General features: G+C 38.6%; 1 protein-coding gene across 17 annotated transcripts in view; it reads left to right on the top strand.

Annotated features, from left to right (window-relative positions):
* PHF21A (PHD finger protein 21A) overlaps positions 1–19,795 on the top strand; it is a 134,343-nt gene that overhangs the window by 102,376 nt on the left and 12,172 nt on the right. For all 17 annotated transcript variants that reach the window (XM_064462568.1, XM_064462569.1, XM_064462567.1 and 14 more), the window contains 9 exons: positions 70–270; positions 4,024–4,278; positions 6,046–6,132; positions 8,356–8,652; positions 10,426–10,524; positions 11,605–11,656; positions 12,457–12,536; positions 12,982–13,042; positions 15,482–15,645. In XM_064462568.1, the coding sequence (XP_064318638.1) occupies positions 70–270; positions 4,024–4,278; positions 6,046–6,132; positions 8,356–8,652; positions 10,426–10,524; positions 11,605–11,656; positions 12,457–12,536; positions 12,982–13,042; positions 15,482–15,645 (1,296 nt within the window). The remainder of the gene's footprint in view (positions 1–69; positions 271–4,023; positions 4,279–6,045; positions 6,133–8,355; positions 8,653–10,425; positions 10,525–11,604; positions 11,657–12,456; positions 12,537–12,981; positions 13,043–15,481; positions 15,646–19,795) is intronic.

Here is a 19,795-nt window from a genome sequence, read left to right as displayed (position 1 = left end):
GTTAGCTGCGTGTATTAGAGAAGATAATAACTGTCATAATATCTGTTTATGTTTCTTTTTATCTGGTAGAAAAGAGTGGTGGAACAACTTCGAAAGAATTTGATAGTGAAGCAGGAACAGCCGGACAGTAAGTTTCAAATACAGCCGTTGGCACAGTCAGAAAACAAACTACAGACACCACAGCCGCAACCACTACAACAGCTACAGCAACACCACCATCAACAGCAGCAGCAGTCTACTGCACCCTCTCCAAATGTGATTGGATCACAGGTAAAAATCTCTACAATAATTCTTTTCCTTGCTGAAGGTGAAGTTTAATTAAAAAAAAAAAAAGCAAAAACCAAACCACCACAGAGAAAGGTGGAGAGAGAAAATTACAAACTTTCACTTACACCCGTTAGTGAGACAATATGAATTTCTCCTTTTATGCATAGGCACATATGGGTCTTGTGGGTTTTTTTCGGAAATAACCTCCTATCTGAGTCAAAAAAAACCAACCCCAAACCATAGTGTTTAAAAGTCAGATCATAGCCTCACAGAAAAGAAGGGTGGCAGTATCACCTTCCTTAAAAATAAATTAAAAGTTAAGCAGATGAACCCATCTTTTCTGTAGGTAAATGAATGATTGTCCGTGCCCAGTAGGTCTCAAAAACCACTGAAGACTTCACATGTGCTGTATGATGTGTTTGATTAAAATAATTTATTTTTAAAAGACTAATAGACTGCTCACTATATCTGTGAACAAAATGTAAGAAAACACTTCCCTTTTCTTTCTCTTTGGTTCTTTTGAAACAGATGTAACTCATATCAAATAATATTTACCTGAGTCTTCAAGGATTGGTCTAAAAGTATACAATGGTAATTGCAAAGTTTGAATTTTAGAAAGTAGTGCCGTTATGGGGAAGGTACAAGTGGATTTCAGTACAGTAGAGGATTAGAGACACAATCCCAGAACTCACTGGAGAAAGTGGTCTGCTTTTACTGAGAGGGCAATTCCATGCTGATTCGGTGTCTCTCCTGTTCAGATATGTAGAATCCCCAAAGCGTGCTAGGAAAACAGCAAGAAAATGCAGGGAGGTTTTTTGTAAAAAGAAGTGTATGTGAGGTCTTTTTTTTCCCCAGTGATGCAATCTCAGCAGTTTGCGTTTTCCTGGATAGGCAGGTGGCAGAATTCACCCCTGAAGTTTACTTTATGCATGTTGCGGTGAATCGCAACTGTAGCTTTGGCTGATGGTCGTTCTTGTCTTCCCTTTTCCTTGAAACGGAAGGGGGAGAAGTGGTTGGGCTGTTACTTTTCTCGTTAACTCAACAGGTTGTTTTGGATGTTGTCTAGAAATGTATGTGAGAGACTTAGGTAATTGTATTTTTGATAAAAGAATATCAATGAAATTAAGCAAACTTAACTAACGAAAAGGCTTTTTTGAACAACGACTTCTATATCAAAGCTAAAAGAGAACAAAGAAGTAAATATTACTGTGTCCTACAGTGTTTACAGACGAACAGTGGATCTATTTGCTGCATCACTGGTCTCTGGTTTTCAGTCAGGAAATATGACTGCAAAAGCAGTTTCATGCACTTCTCAGTATTCCACACTTTGCATTCATGCATTAACTTCCAGGTCATCTCCTGGGTTGTAAAAATTGAGGTTTTGTTCAAAGTTAAAGAGCCCTCTAGTGAAACAGTCAAAAAACTGCTACAGCCTTCTGACTATCATTGCTACAGTTGTACTTGGAAAGTAATTATAAACTGAAGGGCAGTCATCCTCTCATTTGAATAAATAAGGCAGCTTTTATCCTTAACACTCTTCTCGTTTTATTTACGTTGGTATAGTTTTGAAGTAACCTCACTTGCTCCTGTACACATTTTGCATGTAAGGTTGTGCCTCTGTTGCCCCTCGATCTCTTTCAGCAAGGAAAAGTCAGATATTTTGTTTCTCCTGAAAGTTTTTTGGTGCCTACCTTTGTAAATAATACATCTTTCCAAGGCTGTGTCAGTAAAGATAATCTGTTTGTTGATTGTTTTCAGAGTAATTAAATTTAGGAATCAAGGAATATACGCTGTCTTAATAGTGACATTTTAATATACTTAATATAGTCCAGTAAGAGGGGCTTTTTAAATTTTCATAAAACAGCAAGCCTGCTAAAAGGTCATGTTATTGGAATGTTGTTATGTGAAGTAATGCAGACTTACTATGAATTCCACTTCAGTATGAATTCATGCATTGAAAACTTTTTAGACTAACCGAGGTAATTAATGCTCAGCAGAGTAACAGGTTTATTCAAGCTGGTGATCTGCTGACTGAAACTATACTCCTAGTACTTACAGACTTACTAGAACCCCTTGAAAGAGTCACAGTCCTGTATTACCTGACCAATTACACTTCTCTTTGAAATGTTTATGGATCAATGTAGTGGTTGTGAAAATGATACCATGTTACACCTCATTGGAAAAGCTTGAATAATGTTACGGCATTAGGGGGATGGAGCCTCTTGCTTTGGAGAAGGTGCAGCAGAGGTCAGTAAGACACTCTTGAATCTCAGATAAAAAGTTAAGGGAATTGTTCATGTTGTGGCAAGAAAAAGTTAATTACATCTGGATTTTATCTAAATATATAAAATTGAAACATGAATTATGCTTTGATTTGGCATTTACTGTGAATTTTTTTCACACTTGTGCATAATGAACAGTTAGGGGTATAGTTTAAGCATTATGAAATTAGAGGTGTGAAAATAAACTGCGTTTTTGTTTAAGGAAATAATATTGGTGAAAATACTGAAGAATCCAACTGGAAATATATTTACATTATTTTATTAGAAGGAAGAGAAAGGTCTTGGGTGATTAAAGTCAAGCAGTCTAAATGAGGCATGTTCAGCACACAAAAAAGGCTTACCTGGTCCCGAGTTCTCAGTTTTCCTGTTGTAGGGCCTAGTGCCGACATCAGGAGGAAATGGTGGTTATTTCATACTACGAGCACATGATCATGCCAGTAACTGTTTTGAAGGTGCAGTGCCATTGGTACAGTGATTTTTTACATCAAGAGAAAAGAAATAAGCTCACTTGCCGTTCTCTGTTGAGTGTCCCTTGCCATGAGTTTTCTGTGCACGCTGTGTTCTGGTTTTATACAGAGACTCTCTTGCCTTGTTGCTTTTTGAATGAGATTCATAATTGTCCATTTCACTCAACATCTTAGAAGACAGTACATTTTTAAAACAAAACTATGAAATTATAGTAGTTTTAACTTTGGAATTTGTGGGCATAGTGTGTTCAGGCGTTTCAGGTAAATGCTGGTATTAAGTGATTCAAAACCACTCTCTAGAACAGGCTGAGGGCAATCATGGCATCGCATTCTTGTTCCAAAACAACCCCGTTCATAGAAGTTAAACTTAATTGTCTGCAGCTGGACAGACTAACAGCCAGCTCTTACAACTTCAGGATAAGCCCTACTGATATTCTTAGGAAAGAAAGATAAAGGCTAAATAACTATTGTATTGCTAAAACAGAAATTTGGGCTACCCAAAATGAAAATATGTTTTTGTTCATAAAGAAACCAACTTATGAATGTTTTTCCCTCCTCCTCTGATCATGAGCATCTCTGTAAATAAAGTTTCCATTGGAAAATTTGAGTTTTAATTGGTGAGAAGCTAGTTAGCTGGTATGTTTCGTAAACCTTTACCTTGTAGGTTTGACATTGTCAGTACGTATTTGGAAGTAATATGAAACTAAAGATCTGAAAATGCATATGCTGCTACCAACACTTGGTTGTCATTTTCTCAGGAATTCGTTTTGAATTGATCTGTAATGCTGCAGATGAATAAAATAGACCCAACAGGTGCCCCAAATGAGAATCCTTTCTAGCTATCCAGTTTTCAGAGGTGTAAGATAATGTGCTTGTGTGAACAACAGGTAGATAGACTCAGCGCTGCCTTTTCTTTTTCTTACTGTCTATTGTTTCTGACTAACCAACCCACGGCCTGTCTGATACGAAGTGTCTCTCTCTTACAGTGTGTTTTCTGTTTCCCTTAGAAAACTGTAACTACAGCTTCTATGATCACCACTAAGACACTACCTCTCGTCTTGAAAGCAGCAACTGCGACCATGCCTGCCTCTGTTGTGGGTCAGAGACCTACCATTGCCATGGTTACTGCTATCAACAACAATCAGAAAGCAGTCCTCAGCACTGATGCGCAGAATGCACCAGTCAACCTCCAGACAACAAATAAGGTCACTGGGCCAGGAGCTGAGGCAGTCCAAATAGTGGCAAAAAACACAGTAACTTTGGTAAGTGTGTCATGTGTTTGCCCTGCAGATATGTGTGTGTTTAGTGTTCAAGAGGGCTATTGGGAAAAAAATTAACAAAACAGTCAGGTTTTTGAACAGGAGGAATAGCAGGGACATGTCGTGAGTCTTCACTGGTTGACATTGTTAAAATGAATAGTCTAAGAGAAAAGCGTTTAATACCTACATGGGTTGTTATTACTATTACTGTTTTGCTTTATAGAGTTAAATCAGTCCCATCATCACCTCTGTGTAAAGTTTCCCCCATTACTTATTGTTAGTCATGGGGAAGTAGCGATTGTTTAACCCCTACCTAATCTGTGTTGCTGTGATCTGCAGAATTCCTGCTCTTTTCTTTGGTAAAGGAGATGTCAGACTTTCTTCATTTGATCAGTTTAGGTTTTCATCTTCCATTTTTTTGAGTCAATCTCTCTCGTTCCCTTTGTGTGATAAAGTCTCTGGCGTTAGAAACATCACTTAACTTGGCCCCCTACCACATCTTCACTCACCACTTTTTCATACACATATACAGAACTTGTTTTCTTAAGCATATATTTTGGAAAACTCTTTGATTACATCACACAGTCTTTTCCAGAATAGTTAGCCGCCTAGGAATAAAAGAAGAAAGTTTTAGAATTGGGCCTGGTCTGGAAACCAGGTATTGCACACCATCATGACAAGGAGATTTTTCTTCTGGAATAAAGGTTAGGGCTTCACTAAATATAAATCCACTTTATCTTTACTGAAAAATACAGTTTAGTAATGCAAATGGAAGAAATTTGGCTTCCTAATGAGGCATATGTTTGCAGTCAGAACAGAGACAACTATTTGAGTAGGGTTTTTTATACTGTTCTCTTTTCCCATGTTATCGCTTGCACCACTCTCATCTGTCCTTTGTGTCTGTGCTTAATTTCTTTGCTGAATAACTTACTTTGGTTTGGGGAGGTGATTTTGTTTTAATGTCCGTGATTTATGTTTCTGTATCAAACTTCATTAAAAATCTCAGACTATTTTGCCAAGCATTAATTAATCAGTACAAGGCCTTTTTAAAGTCAATTGCAATCTTATGTGGGTGGAAAGAAGTGCAGAAGGTTGGAAACTAACACGGACATTAATTTCAGCGAATCTCACTGAGTACTCAGGATATCTAGTAGTGCTATTCAGAAGTTATCATGTGGCAGCTCCATCCAACTGATTTCAGTTAGGCAGGGAAGTACTTAGGATGCCTTAAAAGCAGTTCTTAATTGTTTCAAATGGGTGGCCTACTTTTTAAAATTTCATGGTGTGTATTTAGCCCCTCATAGAGTCTTAACATTACTAAAAGAGTTTGTAACTTCCATATCTTTTCTATTCACATGGCACATCCTTTCATTCTTCTGTATGCTATTCAATATGAAAAGACAGTGGTTCTTATAGCTGGACATTGAAGTCTGCTATCTTCTGTCTGTTGTAAAGCCAATTTTTAACTATTAAAATAAACAGTTTTCATTATCTTCAGATGAAATGGTTTTAGATTGCAGAGCGCAGTAGTTAGTACAGTTGAACTAAAAGTAAAAATACCTTCAATTTGTGATGCAAGGTGTGTAGGAACTGGGAAGTAAGATTATCTCTGTCTTTAAACGTTTCTAACAAGGAATCTGTTACTGTGAAAAATTATTTACAGAGTAGAAAACTGGAGACATCAGGTCTGAAAATATATTCAGGATGTTAATTTTGGTGAAAGACTTCAAAGCTATTTTCCTCTTACTGAACTCTCTTATGTTCTTGTAGCAGGTTCAGGCTACGCCTCAGCCCATAAAAGTGCCGCAGTTCATCCCTCCTCCCAGACTTACTCCTCGTCCAAATTTTCTTCCACAGGTGAGTGTACAGAGAGGAAGCAATAGTAGAAGGAACTTAATTATACTGTAGATAGGAGATACTTTCTATGAACATAATTTTTGTCAGTCCTTATTGGTGATGTGGTGGAGGAAGCAACTCATCCTCAACAGGTTTGCGGATGATGCCGAATTTGAGGGTGCAGTCAGTACCCTTGAAGCAGTGCTGACATTCAGAGGGTCCTAGACAGCAGGAATATTTTGAGCTTCAGCATGGAAAAAGGCAAAGTCTTGCACCTGGAATGGACTAACCCCCTGCGTAGATGCAGGCTGGGGGCTGGTTGGCTGGGGAGCAGCACTGCTTAAAAGGTCTTGGTTGACACTAGCTAAGCTAGCATTGTGCCCTGGCGGCGTATTAGGCTCTACCAACAGGACCACAGCCAGTAGATTAAGGGAAGAGATAATCCATCTTTCCTCAGCAACCATAAAACTGGATCTGATATACAGTTTTGGACCCCCTGGTACCAGAAACAAGTTGATAAATTTGAAGGAATCCAGCAGAAGGTGGCCATTAAGATTGCAGGGGGGCAGGAATGTATGACCTATAGTGGGAGGCTGAGGGATCTGGGCTTGTTCAGTTTAGAGAAGAGGTTTTGGGGCACCCTAACAGCAGCCTTATTTCCAATATCAGCAAGGAAATTACCAGGAAGATGGAGACAGTTGCTTGGCAGGAGAATTATAGACAGTGATCGTAAATTGGAAGAGGGAATTCCGGTTTAGACTGCGTATAAGGAACCAGTTCTGTCCTTGAGGACAATTAGAAGGGGAAGAGGCTTCCCAGAGACGTTGCGGAAGCTCCATCCTTGGAGTTTTACAAGACCTATCTGGACAAAGCCCTGAGCAATGTCATGAGGCCGGCGTTTAGTGTGGGCCCTGCTCTGAGCAGGAGGTCAAATTAGAGGCCGCCTGAGCAGCCTCCCAACCTGCGTGAGTCTGTGATTGTGAAATTCACATGTGATGATCATATATTATCCTGTTTGCATCAAATGAAATGAACCCACAGAACAGGTGTCAGCAAAGTCAAAGCATCCAAGCACCCAAGGCCTTCAATTGCTCTAATCGTTGTTTGCTGCTCTTGAGCAAAAAAGGAAAAACAAGATGTCTCTAGATTGTTCCCAAGTATTTCTGTATTGCAACAGAGAGTTACCTCTGTTTGCACCTGAGCAGTACAACTTGTGGTTTACTTTTTCTTTCGTGGTTTGGAAATTACACAGATTGCTTCTTCATTTACAAAAACAGCTTGGAGGAACTATTTAATTTGTAAGAAATAGATGGTATGGTGCATAAAAGTCTAAATCTTTTACAAAAGTAAAAAAGAAAGTATAGGCTGGTATCTGATTAAGATTTGGGATTGGTGAGATCTGTTGGAATGTGACCTAGTTCTCCATTATAAAATGCATTATGGAGTATTAAAGGTGGGTAGGACAATAGAAATTAAATAAGGAAAAAGACTTTATTTTCAGAGTAATGTATTCTACTTCTGTGCTTTGTAATGATGTGATAAGTACAAACTTAACAATGGGTAAGAAATAAAGTATTGGTGGTGGAGGACTGGAAGGTTCTTGTGGCTCTTTTCTTTCTTGTGAAATAAGAAGAGAGTAATGACTGCATTTACCTGTAGCCTTTAGCACTTTCAATGAGGGATTAATGTGTAATCTTGACAATTTTTTTGCTTAGTAAGATTGGTTGTGCAGGTGTCTAAATAATATATAGAGTTGACAAAGGTAACAAGGATTTGCTGAAAATTATAATTTCTTTCAGGGCACGATCAACTGTTCATGATTTCTTGGAGGCTCAGTATAAAGCCATGAGACACACTTGTAACATGAGAGCCTCAGCTGTGCCTGTAAATATTACATGATTTTTTTAGCTTGCAAAACCAATATGTTGATTTAGATACAGATAAGGTACTTGGCAATAAACATGCAATATGAGTGTCTGTGCATCCAAATGCCATTTCAGGGACAGTGACTGCATATGCAGATGTTATGGATGGTTTTTATGCAAGTAGGTTTGAAAATGTGGCTTTTGCTTCTCATAGCATACCTAGGACACTATGGTAAAAATTGGACTCTACAAAAAAAATCAAGCAACCTTTGGCAGATTATACAGGCTGAATTGAAAGACTTAGCAAAAACATTCTTCTGAAATGCTGATATACAATCTCTCTTATTTTTTTTCTTTTTTCTTTTTTTTTTTTTGATAGGTTCGACCTAAACCAGTTGCCCAAAATAACATTCCTATTGCCCCAGCACCTCCTCCAATGCTTGCAGCTCCTCAGCTTATTCAGAGGCCTGTGATGTTGACAACAAAGTTCACACCCACCTCTTTACCCAGCTCGCAGAACTCCATACATCCTGTTCGTGTAGTTAATGGGCAGACAGCAACCATAGCCAAAACTTTCCCTATGGCACAGCTCACCAGCATCGTGATAGCAGCACCAGGTACCAGGCTCGCTGGACCTCAGACTGTACAGATCAGCAAACCAAACATTGAAAAACAGGTACAGCTAAGAAAGTGTCTACTAATGCAGTGTACTGGGTTTATTGCTTAGTGTGCCACTTTGGAGGGGAGGACACCACAGAGAAATTTTCAGTGGCTACTGGAGATACTTGTGTTCCAACAGCACTACAAATTAAGGAATGACTTGCAACTCTTAGGGCAGAAGTTATAATTTTCTTTAATATGGCCCATTGGAATCTTTTTCTCATGCATCAGTTTTTTTATGCTCCCCTTACTGTCTTAACTTCCGTAGTTTATAAACTAGCTAGTTTGCAGGGCTGTACTAGTATCTTGGAGACCAAGTACAAACTGAAGTCCGTGTTCATATCAAGCCTTTAAGAAACGCTGGAAAAATATTTTCTGTGTTTCTGGTTTTCAAAGGGTCGCTACGTGAAAGGCAAAAATTACACAAAATCATAGGGATTTTAAATATGATAAATGTAGCCATTACTTCCTTGATCTTGCTGTCTTGTGATTGGAGGCAAAATAGTCTCACTCAGCTTCTGAAGACTGATAGTTCCCTGTGACTAAATTGGATTAATTGAGTGGAAAGGAAACCCTCAGAAACAGAGAACTCTAGATGTTCAGTTTTAAAGTCTCTCTCCAGAAAATACTTTTTTATAAAATAAAACATGCCCTTAGTCAGCCTGGGCTGCAACTGAGAGTCCCTGCCATTCAGGTCAAGCAAAGCAATCTTCTGTGTCACTTTTAAATCTTTTGTATATGTTAGTATAATATTGTATCCTGTATAATACATTATCTATAACATAATATTTCTGTAATTCATATACATAATAGTAGTATATATTTCATTTATAACTCTCTCACAGACTAGTGTGCCTTGCAGTTACCTTCTGCTTTTGAAGTCACCTATGGAGACTCTGAAAATCATGTGCATGACAGATACGTTCATGCTCAGTTCTTAGGAATTCTCATGAGCAAGTTCTTGCCTCCCTCAAGGCTGATGATTCACAAGTCGTTCAGCAGTGCATGCCCTTTTCATATGATTTGAAGTTGTTCTTCTAAAATACTGTACTTCTGATGCCTACTCCTTTTGACGTCAGCAATATTCGTTTGCTTTTCAAATAATTACTGGCAATTCAACTGTTGAAAAACATATAGAAGAATGGTGGTGGTTTAATACTGCGTGAATTTTTCTGTATATTTTCTCCATATCGTAAAGGGGAAAAATTTGTCTCTTTGTAGCTTACCTCACTCAGTTTGTAGCCTCAGTATCTATGCCACGGGCTGAGAATTGTCTTGTGGGATACCACTGCAGAAGATAATGAGTTCAGAAAAGAAAAAAAACTTCAGAAACATCTGAGATCATAGGAATCAGAGAGACAGGTTTTGAGCCATTCATAATTCTATGAAGTAGGAAGACTGAGGAGTGAAAAGTACAAAATGCATGGGCCTTGCAGAATGGTTTCTACCTGGAAGTCTTCCGTGGGATGCTTTTTCTTAAAGTGTCTGTTATTTTTCCCATACCGTATAGTGATTTCTGTAATGGAGGTAACTCTTAAGTTGACTTTTATTGCTTGTGTGGCTGTGTGGGTTAATGGTATGGTGGTAAGGCTGTTTCATCCTTTGTTAAAGGAAAACACTTCATTTAACATTCCTCTCATGTCAGATTCCTCAATTAAGTCTTTGTTAGTACACTGCCAGCTTTAAACTTTTTCTCCTGTATCTGCAAAAGTATCTGTTCTGCTTTATTAGTCAAAGTAAAAAAAAGTCATTCTTATCACTGAGTGAGAGAAACACTGTTTCTTTTCAGACTATTAAACCACACGTGGAAGCAGAAGAGAAGCAAACAGAAAGTCGTACAGTTACTCCACCTGCTGCACCGAAGCCAAAACGAGAAGAAAATCCACAGGTACTGGAAAACACCCGGAGCTTTCTTTTAAGAAAAAAAGTAAACACTCTGTCCTTCAGAAAACATTTTTCATCCTCTGTTCCCCCAAGACTCCTTAACATTCCATACACTCCTGTTGGACAGTAGTAGTTGATACCGCTACAGAATAAGAAATCTAAATAAATATAATGCATTGCATTTTCAATCCTGGAATGCATTTGACCCCTGAGTCTTTTTTAAGTTAGAAGATCATAATCTCCCTCTGATACTTCCTTCAACCAGGAGGTTTGGATTACAGTGTTGATTTCTATTCCTTTGAGGTTTTAGGCTTCTGGAGTTATTTTTAATGCTGGAGAAATGTCCTCATTTTGCTTTATAAAATATCTGTGCTCTGGTGAGCAGGGTGGAAAGAGCCATGTATGTTCACATTCTGCCCAAGATTTTATTCCAGCTTAGGTGCAGTTGGTTTGGGGGGAAAGAGCGGCCAGAATGGCTATTTCTTAAAGCCTTTCTGCCATGCAGAGCTTTGGAACTTATTATAGATAAATGTTCTTCTACATTTGTTTTTGTAGATGGATTTGAACTGACTACTGTGTGAGAATTACCTGCTTTTTACATGTCTGTGAACTTCCTGCATTAAAATTAGAATCCTTTAAGAAAGCCATAGATCTTATCGACTAGCAAATGTAAACGAGTCGCTCCTTGTAGTTTGCCATATATGGAGAATGATCTTCGGCTAGCAGTATTTTGCTGGCAATTGAACTGTGTTGGTATTTACTAAGAGCCGATCACAGAGTTGGTTCAGCGCTGGACTGGAAGGAAAGAAACTGCTGTCTTGTTCCCAGCGCTGCCAACTCTCTGATCATGAGCAATTTGCATATCCCTGTATCTGAGCCTAGGTTCCCATCTAGAAAATGGGACATTGTTTATCCTCTGTAAAGCAGTTTGACATACATGAATGGAAAGTGCTTTATCAAAATAAAGTATTATTAATAACATTTTTGTTGCTTAGTTACCTGTCAACTGACTTTAAAGTGCCTAAATGACATAGCTCATCCTAACAGTTGGACTTGTCCTGATCTTTTTTTCTCCCCCTCATAGAAACTTGCCTTCATGGTGTCTCTGGGACTAGTTACTCATGACCATCTGGAAGGTAGGAAAAATGTCTTAAGTTGGTTCTTGAGCTCCCTATTTCATGGCCGTTCTGAATTGGAAGTACAAATCCAAAATAATTTTGCATTAAATGCAGTATTTTCTTGCACAAAAGTACATTTGGGACTTCTGTACTCTTGATCTAACTTAGATGGTTGTGCATACTTGTCTATTCCTCTTATTACATTGAAACAAAGCCGTTGCTTTTGCAGCTGAGATCAGTGGTTGGGAAGACAGTATATGCTTTGATGGTAGGAAAGCCATTTGTGACAATCCCATTGCTTTCTGCACAGCTGTATCTGCAAAGTTATACCATGGATAATTTTACTGTAACCCACATCTGGATTTTTCGGTTATTTCACGGAACTGTAATCTGTAGTAGATGAGTTAATAGATTATAACTGGTTTTATAATTTATACTCCTTAATCTTATACAGTGAAATACAATGGCTTGCATATTTCTCTACTGTAATTATTTTTAAGTATCAGTAAGGTTACCAGAAGCTTTTTGTTTAGATCCCAATTACACTGACCATGAGTTTAAAATGTCTTAGTCATGGATTACTTGGCAAGAATGTGGCAGTCCTTTCATTAGTTAGTTGAGCACTGTATTTGTATTCCTTGTCAGCTCTTATTTTCAAACCTTCAGAAGCTAGAAGTATAACAAACTTGCCTATATTCAGCATGATTGGTGTTCCGTAGAAATCTTCACAGCTCTTCTCACATGCAGACTGAATTCTGAGGACTTCATATAAGTGCTGAGACCCATTGATTTCTAACATGAATGCTTTGTTTTACAAGAAATCCAAAGTAAGCGACAAGAAAGGAAAAGAAGAACAACAGCAAATCCAGTCTACAGTGGAGCTGTTTTTGAGCCTGAGGTATTTATTTTTTGCTGAGGGAAGCTGGTATTTTCATTCTGAGCTTATGTGTCTTTGTGCCATATTGCTACCTTCTAAGCTGCCTCAGTTCTAACTGGACAGCAAGCTATCACTCAAAAGGCCATTGCAATGATATGACCCTCAGATTTTTGAATAGTAAATACATTGGGATGTTCTTCCAATACTTATGCCTTTTTCTGCCTTCTCCTATGTAAAGCTGACATTAAATGACAGTGTGTGTGTACCATTAGGTCAACCTGTGTATCAGCCTGAAGCAGTCCAGATGTCAGAAGTAGTGTAAAAAAGCTAACCTTCCTAAAGCTGTGCTTCAAAAAACGTAACAGCCAGTGATCCCACTTAGTGCTACTGTGCTATTCCTCAGCTATTGCATGTAGTTGTCGCCAAAAATGTTCGCCAACAAAAACTGTTGTATTCTTCCCTGCAGCGCAAGAAGAGTGCAGTCACATACCTGAACAGCACAATGCATCCTGGGACACGTAAAAGAGGTAAGGTACACTTAGACCTGTCTCCCTGCTCTGTGCCTCTTCCTACATCTTGCATTTGTACTCCCCTTGTTGGTTTGAAGGGCAAAACAAAGAAGGACTCTACAGTACTTCATTTGTCCAGTAAATTTCCATGGTAGACAAAGATCATGATTTCTAGGGATTAGCATAGCAGGTTTCATTAGGCAGCTCAATGTTTCATTTCAGTTTCACTCTCAAAAAAAACCCAACAAAAACAAAAAACAAAAACCCAAAAAAACCCAAAGTGAATGGTGAGATGTTTGAACATCATTTAGTGGTATAAAGCTGCTGTCAAGATCCTCTTGTTAATAACTAAATTGTGTTGTTACTGTCAGGAGGAAGGTGGATATGGAGGAAGTGTCTGTGCCCTGAATAGGAGAGGAAACTTAGTGTGACAAAAGTCTTGTCCCCCACTGGGAGTAGAGATGGGTCCTTCAAAAGAATTTGTCTTGAGCAAGAAAGGTTATCATGCTTATACTGAGCATTTTTCTGCAACCAAAGTGCCACTTGTCCTAAAATGAGAGATGATTTTTCATATAGGTATGCAGTATTATTCAGTAGAAATCCTTCTGTAGAGCAGGTGAAATTTTAAGACTTAGATTATGGTGAAGCAGATGAGTCATAACAGCATAGGAGAGAACGTGATGCTATTTTTTGGTGCATGGCATCAACTGCACATATATGTCAATCTTTCCTTGATTTTGATGATTTTCTGTAGTCCTTAAAGGCTCGTAATACCGTCTCCACTCTTGAGTTTGCCGTCTTAAAAAAATAAAAAATCATCAATCAGATTGAAAAAACCTACAGTCCTACCTATCACTGACCATTATCTTTGGTTTTTGGCTGCAAGGTGAAATACTCATTTGATATGTGCTCTCCTTGATATACCTCTTCAGTCCAGCAGGCAATGTGGCAAAGCTGACACTTCTGCAGCTATGCTATTTCTAAATGAAAGACGTTAGTCTCTGCCATCCTCTAATAACATTAAATGTTTTTTTTTTTAAATTATAGAATGTAGTTTTTATATAGAGAGAATTTTGCGTTTATCCTGCAGATAAGTTCCTCCTCCTAGTAACGATTTCTTAATTCTGTTTCGTAACTCATTGTGAACGATTACTGTATCAACGAAAATGATTGCATGCTTTTGTACTTGACACTCTTAGCCTGTTTTTGCACACTGACTACTATTATACTATTTTTTCTCACACCCTGTTGTGAGTCTGTACCTTGCATCAGCACCAAATTAGTAGCACACATTTTCAATTGACAAAAGATTTGGATGCATACATTTGTTTTGTGATTTAGTATTGCAATATGTTGGGTGAAAAGCTTATGTAAGCATGTGCCCTTGAGAGCTTTAGTTTAATTCTAGATGGTGCTGAGCACGTCAGAAATTTCAGCCATGGACATCACTATCAGAAATCTGTTTCCAAGGACATACTTAGTTTTGGAACATATCCAGACCGTAAATGCAAGGTGTAGCATGTTAATAAGTATAGACTGACAATCTGTAAACATAAGATCTGGGGAGTTATTCCTAGATCCTAACTCCTTCATGTTTAGATACCCATAAATTACCCTGGAGAAGGGAGGCAGAAACAATGGTTACATACTGGTGTTTTGCTGCCTTGCTTTGCATGCATAATTTTATGAAAATTGTTACGAATGCATTTTGCACTTCTGCTAGTCTGAAGGAGCATACAGGAGTTGTGCATAACGAAACACACTTGACTGAGGAACTCTAAGAAAGAATACAGAATTTGAGGAGGGTTGCAGTGGAAGACCAGTGGTAGATTACAACTGGTGGTGCTGGTGTTATGGGTCAGACAACAGGACCTTGTTCGTGAGGTAGTCTAATTTTAAAAATGTACCAGTACGGTAGAAAGTGCTGATCTGTGGGTGAGTGGGTTTAAAAAAAGGGGAAGAAAAGGAGGGGCATGGTGAGTGTTGGCCTCTCATAAAGGACTTAACTTCTGTGTAGATTTATGCTGGCACTACAAAGATAGGGAGGTGTGGAATAACAGGAGAAAGGATTTAATAGTAGTTATTGTAGCTTCTCTCTAGCTTTGATGCCAATATGTTTTCCCTAAAAACTGAATAGCCTCATTCCTAGGAGTGGCAAGTGTCCCACTGCTTTTGTGGGAGTGATTCTTTGACCCTCTACAAAGCTTATTTCTATTTCCTTCTGAAATACATCTTTAAAATGTTCTTTCCTTGCAAAGGTCTACTTGAAGAATTTTTTAAAAATGTTTAAATCTTTGCTTCTGTCCTTCCACTTGTAACTTTTATATTAACTTCCTCTCTGTGCTACATCATTTCCTTTTTCACGCTAGCCAATGAGGACCACTGGCCAAAGGTATGTAAGATCATTTTTCTTTTTTCTTTTTTTTTTTTTTTGTGTTCCCTGTTGTTAATATGTAGGTCGTCCACCTAAATACAACACGGTGCTGGGGTTCGGGGCTTTGACCCCCACATCCCCTCTGTCCAGTTATCCTGACTCCCCCGAAAATGAAAAGACAGAGACCACATTTACTTTTCCCGCAGCTGTTCAGCCTGTGTCCCTGCCTAGCCCCAGCTCCACAGACGTAAGTAACTCTTGGGGAGGTGGTTACTTTTAGAAAGATACGCAGAAACAGCCACAAGGAAAATCGTTACAGATTTTGTTTCTTCAGTTCAGTGTAGTGAAACAGTCCAGCATTCTTTTAACACCCTTCCTTTTTCCTCCTGCACCCAAGTTCTTATCCTGTGGAATTTTTATTTGTAACTCCTTCAGTGGATTGAAACATTGGGAGGCACCAGGCATGCCAGATGAGCTCATTTCCTTTGTGCAGTGTCTGAGATTTTGTCTGGCTGAAATGAATCTGTCATCCATGAAAAAGGGGGAGGGGAGAATGAAAAGTATTAGTTACAGACCATAATAACAAAAAGTTGAAGTGTTTCTGTAATGAGAGAAAGAGGGAAACCACTTGGATCACCCAGGACAGCCAGGAGCAGTGTTCACAACACTGGTTATGGCACATCTGATGTACTGGAGTAGCTAAATACATCGCCCCTATGGTCAGATTGCAAAACTGGTATTGAGTGAAATCTGGTCATTTTATAGTTAGTTATGAAGAACCGAGTGTCCTTATTTTAAGTTAATTCAAAGATAAGATTTGCTACTCAAAACACAACCTTTTTCAAGTTGCTGAGAACTATCCATTTATTTCATTGTTTCCATTTCTTGCAAAAACATTATGAAAAAATTAAAGGTCATGCATAAACTTCAGCAGATAAATAGCGTGGGAAGATTTGGACTGAGTCGCTTTGTAGGTCCAAAATGACATAATGAAGGCACTGTACACTGTGGTTTGTCTGAAAGTGTACTACGACCGTTCAGCATGGGTGAAACAATTCATTGCACAAAAATTTTCAGAAGTTGTAGTGTACTTCCAGTAAAGTGCTTGCATTTTAATGACTAGTACTTACTGGGCACAGTTTTAAAATAAAAAAGTGCTTGCCTGTTTCTTCATACCACTGCTGCAAACCCCTTCTGCAATCTGAGTCACAGCAGTCTCCTTTTTTTTTCCATCTGGTTTTTTTTTTTTAAACATAATATCACCTATAAGTAAGGCCCAACCATTTGAAATGGGCTTTAAGGAAGAGTTGTGGCACTTTATTTTCATCTGTGCAGTTGCACCACTGTAAGTATATAGACTGAGAGACCAACTCTACTGGCCACATGAAATAGTGAATAGAAGCCAACTTCTTGCCTGTGAACTGTATTTGTTCTGCAGAGGTAAGAGGAATAGAAACAGTACAAGTGTGTCTGAGTCACTGAAATAAATAGATGCAATTCCGATACCCAGGGAATATGTATGTGAAATTGAAAGGTTCTCTCTTATATAGTCACTTTTGAGAGCAGGATAGCACTTGACTGTAATAAACCCTTTCCTGACAGTCAGTGAATGGTACCGTGGAACAGCCCCTCAGGGAGGGTGGGGCAGCTCCATCTCTGGGGGCTTTTAAAAAAAGTAAGCAGTGCGGACAACTAGCAGACATGCTGGAGAGCATATTTTTGACACTGGCCCCAAGAGAAGGACTGGATAATGTGGTGGGGGTCTTTTCCATCCCCGACATGTGCGTGTACGCTGCCGAGTCTTCTCCCACTGTGTAAGAGCTCTCAAAACAGTATAATGAGTTGTCGCCCTGTTTTCTGCAGTGCCTGGCAGCAGCAGGCTAAGTCAAGATGGTGAATTTCTGTAGCATTCAAATCGAGTCCTGAATACCCTGATTTTTCTGAGTTTGGATAGTATTTAGGCCTAGGTTCTGGATTGCTTTAATATTCATTAATTAATGAAAATAGAAGTATTTTAAAGGAGAAAATGAAGGATTACACAGCAGGTAATTAACATTCTCTCTTACCCGAGCATATTATAATACAGCACAGTAGCACTCTTTCCCCTTTAGAATCATACATAAATCTCCTTTAAAAATGTTTACAGACAAGTCATTTAGTTTATACATAAGCAACATCACTAATGTTTTTGTGGCCTTAATTTTTTTTGAAAGAATTTTACCCCAAAGTCCCATTCAATGCATATTTGCTATCAATTGAGCTCATTTGGTAGACTTTTCAGAAATACTTGGTATTGAATTCCATATAAAATAAAACACACGTAAAAGCAGAAACTATGTTTCAAAGTGCTCATAAAAATATTTTTTAAAATTAAAAATAGACTATTAAACAAAACTTGAACCTTCAGAGACAGCAAAATATTGGAAAGGAAGCAAATATGGGATCTGTTCTTCTGCCATTACATGATATAATTCTTATTGCTAATCACAAGGAGAGGAGTGGTTTCCCAGTGCCACCATGAGCTGGAATGCAGTCTTCTGTTAATACGTTGTCATAAAATTGCTGTATAAGCTTGTGCAGTCACATCCCTTTTTTGTGGTGCAGTTTCCCCCATTTATACCTTTGGCATGGTGCTTCCTTTTCCCGTCTGAGTTTTGAGAACTTAGCAATAGTTGTAAAAACCTTTGGCATCCTTGGCTGGAGAAGTGCTATATAATGTTGGAAAAGTACTATATATTTAAATACCAACAGAACAAGTCATGCTGGAGGTGAGGACAAAGAGAAAAATTAGGTCTTTTGCATTTAAGGAGCTTGCAGCTTAATTAGATGTAGAACACAGTATAGACTGAAGTGCTCATGCCACAGTTTGACCAGTGCTACCACTGAGAAGAACTGTCCTGCCTGTCACCAGTAGTCTTTTCTCATCCCTTGAATGCCTCCTGTTCCAGTGCCGATATATCTGAGGCCACATTGTGATCTGCATAAGGGAACTGGTATAGCTGAAAATTGTTAGTCTTAGCCAAGATTGTGCCCTAATCCAGTTAATTTTAGACTCATGCATTCTTGTGCCAGCCTCATGCAGGGGATGGAAATACAGAGAAGGCAGGATCACTTCTTTTGGCAGTGGGGCCAGTCCATGTCATGTTGAAGAGGCCCTACACTGTTAGCAGATGATGTGAATATAGGAAGGTCTATCCTAGATAGGAGAGAAAATGTTGTCTGCAGGTACAACATTTTGGGGACTTAAAAATGAAAACACAAGTGCGTACCTAAGGAAAAGGGTATTTCAGAAGTCTTAAGTTAAAACAATCGAGCAGCACTTCAGACAGATATAGAAGAAAGCTGCAGTTTTGCCCATCTTTAAAGTATTTTTGCATTGATTTGCTGAGAAGGTCTAATTTCTATAGGCTTTAGAATGGAAATTTGATATTTAGCACTTGAATAATCTTCGTCTTTAGCCAACCTATGAAAATTACAAAGCAGGCCAAGCTCTTGGCACCAGGCACCACGGCCCAGAATGGCCTTCTTGCCTTTCTCCTGAGTTGTCATTCTCTGAATGACACGGATAGTTTGAAGGGAGGGTGAAGGAGGAACTTGAGATGGGATTGGTGATAAGGATGGAGGGGTAGAAGGTAGGATTAGAACCTGGGAAAAGGAAGGAAGTAATGCCCTAGGCAGGGCTGAGGAAAGTGTCCCTTTTTTTTTTCTTTCTTCTTTTTTTCTCTTTTCTTTTTTCTATTTGGCAGTTGGCTGTGAACTACTTGGTTATGTGTGATTCTCCCTCACACAGAGTGGCATCTGGAATTGCTATCTGGAAGATAGCAATTGCCTTTGATGGTCAATTACTTGGCAGTAAGAATAGTGCAAAAATCTCTGTTCTACTGATGGTTCAAGTCTGTGGTCACAAAATGCCTTTTTATTAGTAAACTTTTTGCATCAAAACTATTTCAGTTGAGAGGAGCATTAGAGAACATTCAGATTGCAAACTGAAGCCCACAAAAGTTAGGGAATGCTAGAATTATTATTGCTTCTGATAATTCACTTACATCATACATTATGATCATCTTTATATGGTCATGAAAAAATCCTGTTGCAGAATATTTAGTTTTCCCATGTTGTTCCAGTGAAATGTACATATAAATATAGATATTACATATTGAAACACACAAACTACGTACGCTTCTGATTTGATAAAGTATTACTTAGTTCTGTTGCCTAAAGCCAGGGCCTGCTGCTCTATACACTTTATAAAAGTAGAGAAAACTGTTAGCTGTCCAAAAAGCTTTCGTTTATTTTCTTGGTGTCTTGGTGCAGATGAAGTAGAGCAAAATGTGGCATTAAATCACCTTTTATGGTCTCTGTTCTGAAATTATTCTTCAGTCTCTTCAGCCTGTAGC

This window comes from Phalacrocorax carbo, chromosome 10, assembly GCF_963921805.1.
Source record: "Phalacrocorax carbo chromosome 10, bPhaCar2.1, whole genome shotgun sequence".
Lineage (NCBI taxonomy): Eukaryota > Metazoa > Chordata > Aves > Suliformes > Phalacrocoracidae > Phalacrocorax > Phalacrocorax carbo.
The sequence above is the reverse complement of the archived record's forward strand: the minus strand, read 5'-3'. Positions and strand labels throughout refer to the sequence as shown.